We start from the raw sequence: 15,217 nt of genomic DNA on the forward strand, positions 1-15,217 counted from the left end.
AAGGGGAGAGTGTGGCTGTGTTGCATTACAGTTCAAACCCTGCCAGCTCTCACTTCCATCTGCAGAGGTTGTAAACTAGTCGGCCTTGAGCCATTCTAGCTTCATCAGACCAGGTGGTCAAACCACAGTGGGAAACTTTCTGGAATTCAGATTGTTTCACATTGATCTGATTTTTTATGGCATTATAATATTTATTTATAGTTAAAATATCCTCTCATGAAGAAACATTAAGCGCGATGTGCCGATGGATAGCTTGATGGATGGAATGTGAATCTTTAAAGCCAAAAGAAATCTGTTTTCATCTCATATATAGTAGTTGAGTGAAGGCAGATCTCTCTTTGATGTTATGCTTATGAATTTGCAAAAGCACATGGCCATAGAGTACACACACGCACAGACACAGGCACACATACACACTTATGACGGGACGCGTGGGGGATAGGAAAGCTAATGTAAAACAACAGCACGAACCATTTCCTAGATCACAGTTAATGTGTTGAATGTGTTGCTCTCCGATGGGGGTTCATTCATTTCAAATGGGATAATCCATTACTACAGCATGAATCCTTTGCCAGTGCGTTGTGTGCTGATTTAAGTGTTACTTTGCAAAGGCACTGATTATGCTCACTTAACTGAATGTTGTTGCACCTCGTTTTTTGATACATTTCTGTGGTTTTAACACTCAGACGTTTTAGCTGTAGAATCCCTGAGCTAAATTCAAAGTGGACCATTAAGCCAATATAGTAAAGATACAACAATAAGTTATTATCATTGCGGTATATTTGCGTGTGCGCTTCCAAGGTACATATCATAGTGGGAAATGCCATAGTTTTATGTGCCAGTAAAACAGCTGCATCATTTCAAAGAGGCTGGTTTGCCTCTCCTCAGTGTAGTTTGCGAAAGTCAAAAGCTGTTGCCTCTGGGCTAATCTCTTGCATGCTAACCTGAAGTTTCCTGTCTGTCAAGGAAGTAAAAAAGGATTTTCTGTATCCCAGAGCGATACTGTACCTCCATTTACTCTCACTGACAGCTAATATTCTCCTTCCTACTACATTGCTGTGAAGAACAACTGTGCTTTCACCAGTTAGCCTCATCTGTCTAAATGTACCTGTTCTGCTGTCTTTCTATTTCTGAGAAACCCTGCCAGAGAGCGTCTGCATTCACCCGCCTCCCACACATCCACAACTGAACTTTGATCATGTTGATTCCCAAAGTATTGGTAAAAAGACAGCTAAATTACAGTGTAAGTGTCTGGTGCCTTACATATAGCTTAGGAAAAAAAAACATGTTTCAAAAGATGATCACAGCAAAGCAGAAAAACAAGCTGCAAAAGCAAGACATGCAAGTAAAAATAAGACTCTAATCGACACGAAACAACCACACTTATACAAAACAGAACAAAGGACAGGTGGAAACTGTAATTAGACACACTGGCTATAAGAGATTTGCCATGGAGCTAAATCTTTTTGACCATGTGTAAGGTAGAATGCACATACACACCGGAAGCGATTAGCCGTGCTGTCTCGGCCTTAGCTCTGTAGATAATCACCTCTGTAGTGAGCTCCATGGCATGGAAGGGGCCCTCAGGGGTGTTTGGGTAATCCTGAGTCTAGGACAGGTGCACATGGTCCGAAGAACAATCCAAACAACTTTTGCACCTGTGGAAGATTTCCTTAAACTCTGCTTGAATTTAGTGATCAGGGCTCTCTCTTCTTGCACATTGCATGGGGTTCATGTAACTTTAAAGTCTCTGTCAACAAAGATATAGTAAAGAACTTAAGGTACCTTAAGTAGTAAGAAATGTATGCAATGCCAAAGGATTTTGTCTTTGATGAACAGTATTAACATCAACAAAACAGTGGCACGCATCCAGATTAACTTACAGGTTACCCACTGAGTTTATAAAGAACTCTATAAGACTGTCATAATGGATATTAGGGTAATATTTTTTAATGCTCATGAATGTTCATAATGTTTCGACATCCCAATAACGGCTTTTAATAGCTGGGATCATATTGGACAGTTTAAAAGCCATTTTGATGCTTTTATTTCTGTCGTGTCACTGAAATCTGTTGTTAAACTGTTTACAGGGAGCACCACTGTCTGCCAATGTACACGTTCGATGATGGGAGACATTATTGCGAAAACAATAAATAAACAAGAAAGTAATTGGAACTATTTTTGGTTGTATGGAAAATTCCATATATTTGCAAATGTCAAGTGCTTACTAAGACATCCTTCCTTCTACATTAATTTATTTTAAACTGTGTCACCTGAGGTGCAATAAAAACTCTACGACCCTGCATAAGAATCCTTTACAAATTAAAAATGACTGATTATGTTTTATCTTTGAGTGCCTCTAATGACTTTTTCCCGCTCTCTATTCATCTGTGCACTTTCAGATAAGAGCAAAGAAGAGTTGGAATTGATGATTTTGGAGTGGACTTTAGGAAGGATTTGTGAAGAGACGAACTGGGTGGAGGAGAGGGTGATCGAAGGAGGAAGAGGAGGACAAGAAAAGTATGGGCCGTTCCTCTGTGTGGATCTTTCTACTGTCCCTCTCTCTCTCCCATCAAAGCGTCACAGCACAAGCCGAAGGTAATAGTTGACACTCCTAACCCCAAGGGACACGCTCAAACACAGTGTCTCTAATTGGTCTCCAATGCGCCCACTTTCTTTTACTCTCATATATTCAATGATTCATGTATTTAACATTTCAGTTATTCGGACTCATTCCCTTAGTTTCCTTTTCTTTGTTTCATTCAGTTTATTCTGAGTCAAAACTATACATCTGGTTGTCAGCAGTGTGTACAGATCTATGAATTAGATTACTTGGATGCTCAGGCCAAAGAAAGGGCAGGTGCTTAATGATCGCAGTCTCTGCGAGTGCTCCATCATTAAATCTCCACACATGGTTTGGTACACGGGGCAGACACTAACCCAGCTCCAGTTTCTCTCTAGACTGTGTCTTGTCAGGGAATTTAAACATCTGCTAGCCTCATGTAGAGTACAGCACTCTGTCTGCCAACCTGTCAAACCCACCTCCTAGATACAGAACCTTACCCTCAGGTGCTATTGGATGTCACTGAAAGGTCAATCAGCCAATCAAAAGTTAGATTTCCTCCACCTGAAATGTGATTGGTAGAAAGCGATTGGTAAAGTTGTTGGGCAGAATTATTGAAGGATATAAATAGTCCCATGGCACATTTGAAGCTACTGCTGTTATCATGGATTGTTATTGACAGCGTTAATTCACAGGAGTTGATTTCAAATCGGTTAGACAACTGACACCTTTAATTTTTTTATACTAAAGATGAATTAAATGACAGTAAGGATAAACAGTAAGGAACTATCATCAGGAACTATTATCCAACTATACAGCTCCATGGAGCTTTTTAGAGTCACTGCTTTTATTTAACAGCCCACAACTTCACTGTCAGGTGGCCATAAACATGACTCCAAATGAGCGCGAATACTAATCCATGTCTGCTGGCTATGTAAATACAACAGGCATTTCCTAACATGTTTGCTACAATAACAACTTGGATCATATGGACTTTTTGGTTACTCAAATCAGATCAAAATTAAACAGTATATATTTATTAAAGTATGAAACAAAAACCAGTTAAGAATCGGTCCAGAGGTGTTAACAGGCAGCTGTTTAGTATGGGGCTGCATGGTTCTCTCTATGCTTTTGTTTTCAACTACATAATAGACTCCATCAGACTCAAATTAGAACCACACCATTATGAGTAGAGTAGCTGGCTGACTTGCTTGTTTACATCCAGTCTGGTCTCAGTGGGGCGGGTACATGGCACTGGAAACACATCCTGGGAGAATGATTATGTATTTGTCGACTGTGAGAAATTTTGCCTTTCTATCATTTAATATTTCTGCCCCACGCTCTGTAGCTTCCCTGCAAATTACTGCAGTTCTTCTTCTTCTTAGAGGAACTTTTATATTCATTTGTCTGGATAAAATCTGAACCTTTGAGTTAGATTTGAGCTCTCTGATGGTTTATATCTTTTCTCTGGATCTTGTTGGAGCTGATTGCAGTAGTGCATCATTATTTCTTACACTATTTCTTGCCTGGCAGAATTTTTTGCAGCGTATGCTGTAGCCACTGAGCTACATCTAATGCATAAATCAATGGTGGTCTAACACAGAGCTGTATACAACCTTTGAGATATCAGCATAGATAACCTTCAAGAAAACCGTTCCTAATCCCTCAGCATGTGTTGTCTCCTTATCCTTGGCATGTGGTTCTCACCTGCCAGCCCAGACAGACAAACTTCTGGATAATTGATCTTATTTTCCACTCCGGTCTGTGTCTGTCTGACAGAGATCAGCCTCCAGTTGCTTCCTTGCTCAAAGTCTGGTCCATGTTTTATGTGCTTTCACAGAAGTCTGTGGAGCATATAAATGCAAGAGTTGGATGCTTATATGAGGTTCAACCCAGGATGGAGTGGATGAACATTGTTGTATCCTGTTAATTTGCATCAGTGGTTTTAACAGTTTTTTTGCAGCAGCAGTCATGAATCCACTGTTCCTGAATGACACTAAAGCTTCCAGTAAGGGCATAGATAGTAGCTCAGCACTACAGAGGGCTCCAAACGCTATTCCCAAAGATATTTTGTTTTGTTTGTGTGTAGCCAGAGAATGTATAGGTGTGTGATGGAGTACATAACGTTAGGTTGCCAAAGGAAGAAGAGCTACATAATAGAGGTGGGAACGCTCTGTAATGAAACAGAGGATAGCAGAGAAGCTGAGTTATCACTTACAGAACAATCAGTGGTGCCTATCTCTTATTCACAAGCCTAATCAATGCTGTCGTCACTATGGTTTATTGCATATGTAATGCCAGAATATTGACTCGGAGGGCTTTTGCACACGCAGCAGATTCCTGTGTGGAGTTTGCTCGTACAGTTCTGTATATCCATGTGGGAATGTGTGCAGGCGTGTGAGAATCTGAGACAGAGGTGCAAAAGCTAATGTATGTGTAGGTGTGTGCGCGCATGTAGTTAATGCATCAGTGTACCTTTTTTGTGGGCTTTTTAACTCTACATTAAAGCTCATCTGAATCCTGCCAAACGCAGCAGATCCTTATGTTAAATGCGATTGTTTGCCTGAACAAGGGGACTGACCCTGATTTTGGCTGTGTTTACCTTATTATTCTAAGCGTTCCTCATCGCTGTACTAAAGTTTTATTGCTGGAGTGCACAGAATATTGATAGTCTCTTTGGCTCACTTGTGTCTCATTAGAAATTCATGGGGATTTGTGTGGTGCTTTGGCTGCATGACAGAAGCACATGAAAAGAAAAATGTCAACATGATGGAACAAGACTGCTATCTGGTGGCCAGTGTAGGAATAAAACATGAGGCATACAGCTTCTTTACCAGGCTTACCCTTTAGAGAGATTTACTTTAGATTTTTTTCCAAATTAATTTGAAAATGTTAAAGCAAGAGCATACAGGTATCTTGATGTTTTTTTTCAAACATGCATTCCCCTGCTCCTCTGTGCTTGGTATTTGTGCACACACTAATTCATCCATTCTCCTTCCTTCAGCATGCACGACGGTGGTGCAGGCAGACATTGTGTTTCTGGTGGATGAGTCATGGGGTGTGGGCCAAACAAGCTTCTCCCGTGTCAAAGGCTTCATCTCAGCCATCATCTCCTCCTTCCAGGACAGTGTGGTGGGAACTGAAGGGGTCCGCTTTGGAGTCACTGTCTTTGGGGATGTCCCGAGGTAAAACACGAGCACAACAAATCAAAGAGAAACACACTTCAAACACCTGTTTAACTTATCGCCATCAAGCCAGACTCATTTCCATTATTTCAACATGATCCAGCTTTGCTTTCCTTTTAATCTTTTCCTCACAGAATGCAGATTGCTTTGACAGACTACAGCTCACTGGAGGAGGTGCTCAAAGCCATCAGAGACCTCTCCTATGAGGGAGGATCCAGGAGGACTGGTAATGCCCTCCAGTTTCTGGTTGACCCTGTGTTCAGCCCTGTGATCAGTCGAGACCACGCTCCAAAGGTACAATGCTTTAACCAAAGAGATGTGAAACCCATCCAGGTTGCCTGCGTTTGTCTGCCATATTGGGATTGTTTGGCATCCAGTGAATGCCGAGAACACACATAGACAAAAAGCTATGCTGTGCCCTTGAAACAAACTGACTACACTTACAGTAGGTAATATTTAACAAGAGCAAAGGTTAAAGGGATCATGTCACTTTAAAATAAAGGTCCTTAACACTTGAGTGTGGACACAAGCCTCCAGCTGGCCAATAACATGCATATATTGTATGTTCATATTGTATGTATGTGTTATATATGTAATGAATGGCTTTCGATAAGGGATGATTGAAGCCAACAGTGCCAAAAAGTCCAGGTGATGGTCATCTAAAGATGCTCAATGACCGAGCTTGTCCTGTTTGTCCTGTCCCAAATGTAATTATCAACAACTTGACTAAACTTGTCTCATAAGTGCTTTATCAAATATCCAAATTGCCTTCCAACAGCTCTCCATTTTGTGTCAGCTAAATTTCTCTGACGGTCTGACTCCGTAGTGTTGTCTCAGTATAAAGCAGCTGGTTAGCATTCCAATCATCTCTCTATCTCTGAGTGTACATGCGAATCATCTTGCACCAGCACACTTGATGTGGGAAGGCAGAGAATTGAGGATTAGGCTGATGTATTGAATTGTACAGCTAGAGCACATGCAGAGAAGCGGCTACATTCTCATATCGATGCTTTCCAGCCCCCTGATTCATTGACTAAAAGATGAACTTTGAGTGAACTGAGTAAGTGTTCCTTAATGGGCAAATTAGCAGCCTCCGTTACAAGCCGACATCCTTGAATTCCACTTTGTTTGATTTATTTAATTATGTATTCAATTATGAGTTAAACCATGTCAAAAGTCCAGGGGAGCTTTTTGAGCATAACGTTGTTTGCAACTACATATAGTTATTTTTACACAAACAAAATGTTGTTTAGAGATTGGATAAACCTCCACTGATGCTAACCATAGATTTAGCAAAACCCAACATATTTTCACAAAATTAAAAGTAGAAAATGAGCTACTTACCAAATTGGTATTATTATGCAAAGTATCAAGCTATTGTTTAATAAAAATCATTGCAAAATGTCAGTGATCTTAAAAAGATTATTGATTTGCTGTACTTCACCTCAGTGTAGGTGTTGTATTTGTCTGATCTGACATCTCTGACATATTATAGTTGTAGTATTTCATAATCAAGGTCCTGTGAACGCATTTCCAATTTACAAATGTATGTGTGCTAAAAACACAAATGGCAGTGTGTGAGTAAGATATTGTTACATTATGTTTAATGATTGCACATGTGACTTTCTGTCTCACTGCTGTGCAGATTGCTGTAATCATCACAAACGGACCTTCAGATGACCAGGTCGATGCCGCAGCCAGAGCAGTAGCTGACAATGGGATCTCTCTCTTTGCAGTAGGTGAGCGTGGAACTTGGTATTGTGAATTCCTTCAACATCCTCACTGCAGCGGCTCCTCAGATTTTATCTGAGCTCTGCTGGCTTATCTGCAGTGTTTGCAGTTAGAAATTCATGTCCTTTACATTTGAATTCATTGGATTTAGTGTGGGTATTTGTGAGTGTGTGTGATATCTGAGTGTGATTTCTGAGTTTCTGGGTGGACTCACGCAGGTGTGTGTATGTATGTATATGTGTATGCACAAACATAACATCTACCAAATATGTATGGAAGAATAAGTGAGTGACTTTAGCTCCTATACCGTATATGTACGCCATGTATGTGCTTTGCATCAGCAAAGCTGCTTTATCCTACATGTTTCCCTGCTCATGAATACACACTGCTGTTTATCCACATGTTCAGTACACATATCTTAGCCTTTCCTACACAAAGGCATAAGCACACAAACCCACAACTCACTCCTCTCAGCTGGGAGCGGTGCAATAATTACTGCTCATTAGCCGATAGTGTGCTAATCGCAGCCATTTTTCATTAGGCGATTCAGTGTGCCCCATCTGCACCTCTGACACTGAGGCCTGCTGCCCTCGTTTATCACTCCCTCAGAGGAGCTCCAGATGCATCTTGTGTACTAGTGTAAAACCAATATGCCTGTGGAGCCTGTGTAGCACTAATAACACATATATACAATGCATTTCTTCATCATTACACTAAGACAGCAGAATTTGTGAAGCCCAGATTAGGTCTTTATCACATCTTTATATGGGCCCACATCCTCAAACTGGAGCCTGATAAATGAAAATAATGCCATAACTTAAGATACGTGCCAAACAGTTTCTAATTAAGCCTGTGGCTGCCTACAGCATGCATGCATATGGGTACATGGGTTATTGATTTCAAATAAATACTCAAAATGCCACAAGTAGTGTCTATTGGAGACTATTGGGAGAAAATGCAAAAATAAGATGTCAAACATAGGGCTGGGAAGACATGACTGTCTCTCTGTAATTGCATTCATCGTGTAAAATCCCACCAATGTCAAGTCCTTTCATATACATATATATGTGCAGCACGTTATTCATCATGTTGATTCTTTATCAAAGGTTGTATTTATCAGCACTATCAGTGAACTAAGCGTACCATTGCTGTATCTACTTTGTCCCACACCTCAATGTCTTTTTGTCCCTCCTGAGACCAGGCGTCAGGGGCTCTGATGAGTCAGAGCTAAGGAGGATTGTGTCTGAGCCACATGATGAGCACCTACTACTGGGCGCTGACTACTCTCTCCTTGAAATCATCCTTCCCAAGCTGTCCCGCAGACTGTGTTTTACGGCCTCTGAACCACCACGTCCTGTGAAAACTTTTGAGCCTGGTGAGCCAATATGCAGCATGATAGCAAAGTTCTCCATAATATTCTTTTCCTTAAAAAGCTGCCCTCATACTGACAGCTGTTTGCATTTTATATTGATGAATTATATTTCAAGCTAGATCTTGAAAAGTTTAATGAAAATGAATAATCTCTTATTCATCTCTGCCCGGCAACTTCCCCATAAAGTTGGGTTCATCTTGCCAACAAATTATGCATCCAGACGAACTTGCATATTCCTCTTATGCCTTATATTTTCTGTACCTTCTTCCAATCCTAGTTGAAGTGCGCGTGGTGGGTCCTAGAGACCTACAGGTCAGCGAGTTGGGCCACAGTTCCTTCAGACTGACATGGACCCAGGCCACAAGTGACGTCACCGGATATCGTCTCCTGGTCACCCCTCTCAGCTCCAAGGGACACCTCCTCCCCCTCCAGCAGAGACAGGTGAGGCACTATGCTTGTGCGTGATGATAGGTGTGTTGCTATCATATCAGAGAACTGCAGGGCACCTCTTAGACCAGCACATCTACTGAATGCAGTACTGATGCAGTCATCTCTCACTGCAGCCTAAGTAACTCTCCAAAGACAGTGTTGCATTAATTGGAGCCACATGGACACTACTGTTGGCAGTGATGCCCATTTTTCCAACAATAATGGATATTGTCTCTTCTTCTTGCTTCTGTATATATGTTTTCATTATAATACGCAGCTGTACCCTTAACAGAGACAGGGAATGCATACCATACCAAAACACGAATATTTCATTTTCTGCATTATGTTATAACGCAGACATTTTTTTTTTTTTGTCTTATGTACGGTGACCTTGAGTGTCCTGAAAGGCGCCTGTAAATAAAATGTATTATTATTATTATTATTATTATTATTATTATTATTAGAACATGCCACCTAACTAGAATATAATGGAGAAGAGGGCATTGGACAGAAATGTGAAGAAAGCATGAGGGTGCTGTTGATTTACTGAGGGACTTCAATATTGGAAGTGGGAATATAAATGTGTTTCAGTGTAAGGCAAGATATTTAATCAAGTACACATTTCAGAAGCAGACCTCTGTGTCATTGTACTGTCTTTGTGTGTTTCTCTATTCCGCACTTTCTTGATCAATCATCTTTCTCTTCACTGCAGCCTCTCTTGTTCTTTATTTTTCACACAAAAACACACATTAAGATTGTTCTCGTTCTTCTCCCTTCTGTGTACATAACAGATTGATCTGAAGGCTGATGTGAGCACAACAATGGTGACAGAGCTGAGTCCTAAAACAGACTATTCCCTCACTGTCTATGCCATCTACCCCAATGTCATAGGAGACTCAGCAACAATCACCGTCCAGACAAGTGGGTGTCACACATTTTGGCTTTCATCGTGCATCACTTCCCTGACTAACAAGCTTCTGTCTTTTAGCTCCTTTGCCTCAGGTGTCAAACTTCCGTGTTATTGAGGAGGGTCTGTTCTCTCTGCGCCTGGGCTGGACGCCTCCTCTGGGGAAGCTCAACGGATTCAAGATCTTCATCCCAAGATGTATGCTAACATTACACCATGCAATAATTATCAATTGACACCGCAAAAGTATGTTTTTTATGTTCTTTATTTATCGTAATGATATACCTTTTATCAATTGAATATACCAATTCACTTAATTTGACTGTTTTGAACTCTAGTATTTTTGTTGAATTCAAGTCATCATCAGTTAACAGCAGACTCGTTTTTCACGTACTTGATCAAACTTAAGGTATCAAGTATCACAGGAGCAAATTGTTTGGGACGTATATTCCTTGGGTACTGAGTCTACTGTATTTTTGCTCTACAGCCAACCGTCCAGGATTTTCTTATGAGCAACTGCTTCCCAGCGACACTTCTTCTCATGTGATTGACAGTCTGGAGGAGGATAAGAAGTACATTATCAGTATTTATGCTGTTTACCCCCAAGGACCAAGCGAACCTGTTTCAATCGTGGGAAAGACGTGTACGTTTGTTGCCTTTGATTAAAACACCATAACTATGTTAATTTGCCTAAACAGAAAAGCCAGAGATCAAGCCTCAGCTTTCTTCATTTATTTTACCATGTATGTGTAACACTTTTACACAAAAGGGCCTGGAGAGCTGTAATCTCTCTGCAATTCCAGGACAAAGTAATTAAATAGAATGAGGAAACAAGATGTAACACAAAGAAGGAATCAGACTTCAAGGTGTAGTTTCACAAAATATCCACAGTAGGGTGATGTTGTTCTAGAAGGCCACGAAGACTGTCGCACTGTTTCATGGTACGCTAGAAAAATATCTCCAGAGGCTGATGAAATAAATATCTCTGTCTTTAGTGTGATTTTTTATTTTTGATTGATTTTTTATTTTTCATATAAACTAAAATGAAATAGTGAACTTGTGTGTGTGACTTTGTGTATATGTGTGTGTGTTTGTGTGGGTGTGCTCCACAGTAAAGCTCGTACAAGTTCAGCATTTCCTAGTCCAAAACGCCACCACAGACACTGTCCAGGCGAGGTGGGCATCAGTGAAGGGTGCCACAGGATACCGTCTGACATGGGCATCCCCAGGTACTGTTGTTCATAGAGTAAATGAAGCTGAAATAAAGCTAAAATGTGTGATATTAGAATTTTAGTATGGTACCATAAGCAAAAGTGGCTCCAAGTGAGACCAAACCAGATCTTATTGCTATTGAGTACCTGTGTCTCTGCGTGTCTTTCAGATGGCCACATAGAGAACATAAACCTGGGGGACACCTTTAACTTCTACATGATCCAGGGCCTCTATCCAGGCTCTGAATACACCATCACCATCAACCCCATCTTTGGAGACACAGAGGGGCCTGTCACCACCACCAAAGTCAAGACATGTAACTAGAATTATTACTAGGAAGTACAAAAATACAGACATGGATGGTTACGATATTATAGACAGAAGCAAGACTAGATTTTAAGATGGATAACAGCACTCTGTCTTTCTCTCTGTCACTGTGGCTGTCAGTGGAGAGCAGTGCAGTACAAACTTTGAAGGTGACAGCTGTGCGCACCAGTTCTGCTGTCGTCTCTTGGAACAGTGTCCCAGGAGCCACAGGATACAGACTGGCCTGGGGACCCACCCCAGGTGATTTATTCTCTTTCAGCCTTCCTGTTTTGTTCACACCATACAAGTACGCCCACAAAGTGATAAGATCTGATTCCGAGAGATGCATCCCATGACTCTTGTACACTCTTGTGTATATAAAATTTCAATCAATTCTTAAGAGATGCCAGGAAGCCAAAAGATGTTCTTTTACAGCAAATATCTGGTAAAGGCCATTTGTTTTTCTGTGAATGCATGCCTGGGTTTTTTATGATGTTGGCTTGACAGACTCACAAGAGCTTTTGAAATGCCACTTCTTTTACAATGGACACATCTACCTTGCCAGTCTGCTAGGAGGATGTGACAGGTGGCACGGGAACTTCCGTTGATGAAATACAAATGCTGGGGAAAAAGGAGGAGGATGCTGTTTTCAGAGAAGGGGGCACTGACGCTGAGCTAGAGTTGAGATGAATAGAAGGACAATGAGGAATATTTGAATGAAACAAAGAGTGATGAGACTGTATCATGAATGTTTATATTATTTTCAGAGTTTGTAGGTCGGGACCGTCCCAGGCAGTTGGCTCTGAATGGCAGCACCACGGAGTACCAGCTGAAGAATGTAGCTCATGACACTGAATACGTCCTGACTCTCTATGTGCTGTTTGGATCTGTGGTGGGGCCTGGTATCAGTGCCACCTTCAGAACTTGTGAGTATCAGTATTCAGCACATCTCCCACCCACCCAAAGTACCACTGAGGTACTGAAGTAGCATGCCAAGTCAAATATAATGATGGCGGGTGAAGTTGTAGTGTTTCACACCCCTGTGGTGTCTTACTTTGATTGACAAGTCATATGCCACCATCCCTGCCGATGTCACTTGTAGTATGTGTCAGCCAGAGTCAGCAGGGCTGCAAGTTGAAGACTTGCAACAAATGTCCAAAGGGATTTTATTTTTACTTTTTTTTGGCCTAGTTTTCTTCACCACTGTGCCCCAAAACTCAAATAGTGTAATGTCCAGTACTTTCCATTCATAAAACATAAAGTCTTGAAAGAGTAAATTAACACCAGGTTTAAATCTATGTTGCACTGCCTTTTCTACTTGAAAATCTCAAAGTTGGGAATGGCCAGAAGTGTGCTCTGTTGCACCTGTAACCCCCCAGCTGTGATGTCACAGTGTACTGACACACCCTGGAGTAAATTTCTACATTGCTGCAGCAAGATAAGAAGCCACTTGAAGTCAGTAAATACAAGATTATCTGCTGCTCTTAAGTTAATCTTAAAGAAGCCCAGTCAAAATGACCAGAGAGAAAAAATATTGTAGAAAAACTTAAACAAATCGCAGATGAAACTTCTATAAAAGCTAGTGGTAGCTCTCAGGCCAAAATGTGTGTAGGCAAATTGTGTGAGTATGAATAACAGGGACTAAGTTAGAGAAAGCTTAGAAATGAAGCTGTTCCATTTTCCATGATGAAATAGTGACATTAATAAAGCAGTTAAAAGAACGAATACAGGTTGTTTTCCATTTTCCTCTTTCTCAGCTCCATTGGGATATGTGTCCAACTTCAAGGTGACATCATACACCAGTACCTCCATAGATGTTGAGTGGAGTCCCATTGTTGGAGCTACCGAGTACAAACTCTCTTGGAAAACAGGTGATTTATTTACTTGTATTTTTCTCTGTTGCAAGTCAATTAAACAAACTTTCTGTTTGTGTGCTTGTCAGACAACCTGGTTGCCCCTTTAAAGCCGTTATTTTCCCTTTGCGTCTGGAAAAGTGAATAGAAATTGGAGAAAGCGACTCAATATTCTCTTGCCGCATGTAATATTATGTTATGTGTGTATGTACCTGCATGTTTGCAGATGATAGCAGTCGTCAGTCACATTACCTGGACCGCAGTGTTCTCTTCCATCGTATCGAAGACCTGAACCCACGATCCACCTATACAATCACCATCTGTGCAGTGTATGGCAACTCAGAGGGACCAGAAATCTCCTTATCTCAGCTCACAGGTACAGAACAGAACCAAGGTCTCCTAGTTCATTTTAATTGGTCACGATTCATCTTTAGATCCAAATAAGTCTCTGCAGCTGTGCACCACATTGTAATTAAATGGGTAGGGACAGAAAAGTTCTTCATCCCGTGCTTTGGCACCCTTGTGGTGTCTTTTATTTGACTGACAAGTCATGTACTTTGGTCTTCCAATTTTAACCACAGTTCCTGCTGTTGTCACTTGTAGTATGTGTCACTGAGTCCAAGTAAGCAGAGCTGCTATCATTTTATCACTGTCACTGTCACTATCAAAGTTAGTGTGTTACACCAAGCGCCAAGTGCCAAGTTTACTACACTGACAAACGACAGGGTGTGTGAATAAAGCCATTTTTGTCTTGATTCATTTTGAGATTATACAAAATGGAAGTAGAAATTATATCACCTGATGTGGTTATATGTTATTTTTCAGCTGCTGTCTCAGACTCAGGGCCAATCCAGGCAGTGAGGGAGGTGAAGGTTGTGGACATTGGAGTCAACTCCTTCACCCTCTCCTGGAGGAAAACACCGGGGGCGTCCGGGTACAAAATCTCCTGGATTCCCTTCCTTGGTAAGGGACCACATGTAGAGTCTACCGTTTGTGCTTATCCCCAGTGAATCCATGCATGTATGTGGACACTTATGTTTGCACAGATTAATGTGAAACATATGACAGTTTACTGGTGAATGTATTGTCCCTACACTCGATTCTGATTGGTTTAAAGCCAAAACTGGTGAAAACCTGATCACTTGACACCTATAACAATTTAATGGTTAATGCAATATCTACCAAAGAAAAACACTACTTGAGTATTGCTAAGCAATGACTTTATTTAGCTCTACATCAACAAATACCTTCCTGGCTAGTGGCATAAAATTTAATTTCATTGCATAAATACATTCAATATTTCTTGGATATCTGACTTTCAAATACAACAACTACCAATTAGCATTTTGTATAATTAATTCAACCACTTACAAAAATCAATATTTGAACTGAAGTAGAGTTAAATGTAAATGAATACACAACAATATTGTCTCATTCTGTTATCATTTCTACATGCTGGAATTGTATTATTTCCTTTTCTAGGAGGTGATGAGAAGTCCCACATAGTATCTGCTGCTTCCACCACTTTCACCATCCGCAACCTGCGGGAGAGCTCAGCTTATAAAATCCAGGTGTCCTCCATGGTGGGCAATAGGGAGGGAAGCCCAGTCCTGGTCACTGCACGCACCTGTGAGTCCTGCCTTCCCAAAACACTGAGGA

The 15,217-nt window shown here is 40.9% G+C and overlaps 1 protein-coding gene across 1 annotated transcript in view; it reads left to right on the forward strand.

Moving 5' to 3' along the window:
* Positions 1–2,522: 2,522 nt before the first annotated feature.
* The window catches only part of col7a1l (collagen type VII alpha 1-like), a 49,750-nt gene continuing 37,055 nt past the window's right edge, over positions 2,523–15,217 (forward strand). The window contains exons 1-17 of the mRNA XM_070854227.1: positions 2,523–2,598; positions 5,568–5,748; positions 5,883–6,042; positions 7,394–7,487; positions 8,681–8,854; positions 9,129–9,292; positions 10,072–10,201; positions 10,269–10,385; positions 10,675–10,830; positions 11,300–11,416; positions 11,569–11,715; positions 11,847–11,966; positions 12,473–12,631; positions 13,463–13,576; positions 13,785–13,934; positions 14,384–14,521; positions 15,041–15,187. Coding sequence (XP_070710328.1) covers positions 2,523–2,598; positions 5,568–5,748; positions 5,883–6,042; positions 7,394–7,487; positions 8,681–8,854; positions 9,129–9,292; positions 10,072–10,201; positions 10,269–10,385; positions 10,675–10,830; positions 11,300–11,416; positions 11,569–11,715; positions 11,847–11,966; positions 12,473–12,631; positions 13,463–13,576; positions 13,785–13,934; positions 14,384–14,521; positions 15,041–15,187 — 2,344 coding nt within the window. The remainder of the gene's footprint in view (positions 2,599–5,567; positions 5,749–5,882; positions 6,043–7,393; positions 7,488–8,680; positions 8,855–9,128; positions 9,293–10,071; positions 10,202–10,268; positions 10,386–10,674; positions 10,831–11,299; positions 11,417–11,568; positions 11,716–11,846; positions 11,967–12,472; positions 12,632–13,462; positions 13,577–13,784; positions 13,935–14,383; positions 14,522–15,040; positions 15,188–15,217) is intronic.

Source organism: Pempheris klunzingeri, chromosome 22 (assembly GCF_042242105.1).
Source record: "Pempheris klunzingeri isolate RE-2024b chromosome 22, fPemKlu1.hap1, whole genome shotgun sequence".
NCBI classification, from domain to species: domain Eukaryota; kingdom Metazoa; phylum Chordata; class Actinopteri; order Acropomatiformes; family Pempheridae; genus Pempheris; species Pempheris klunzingeri.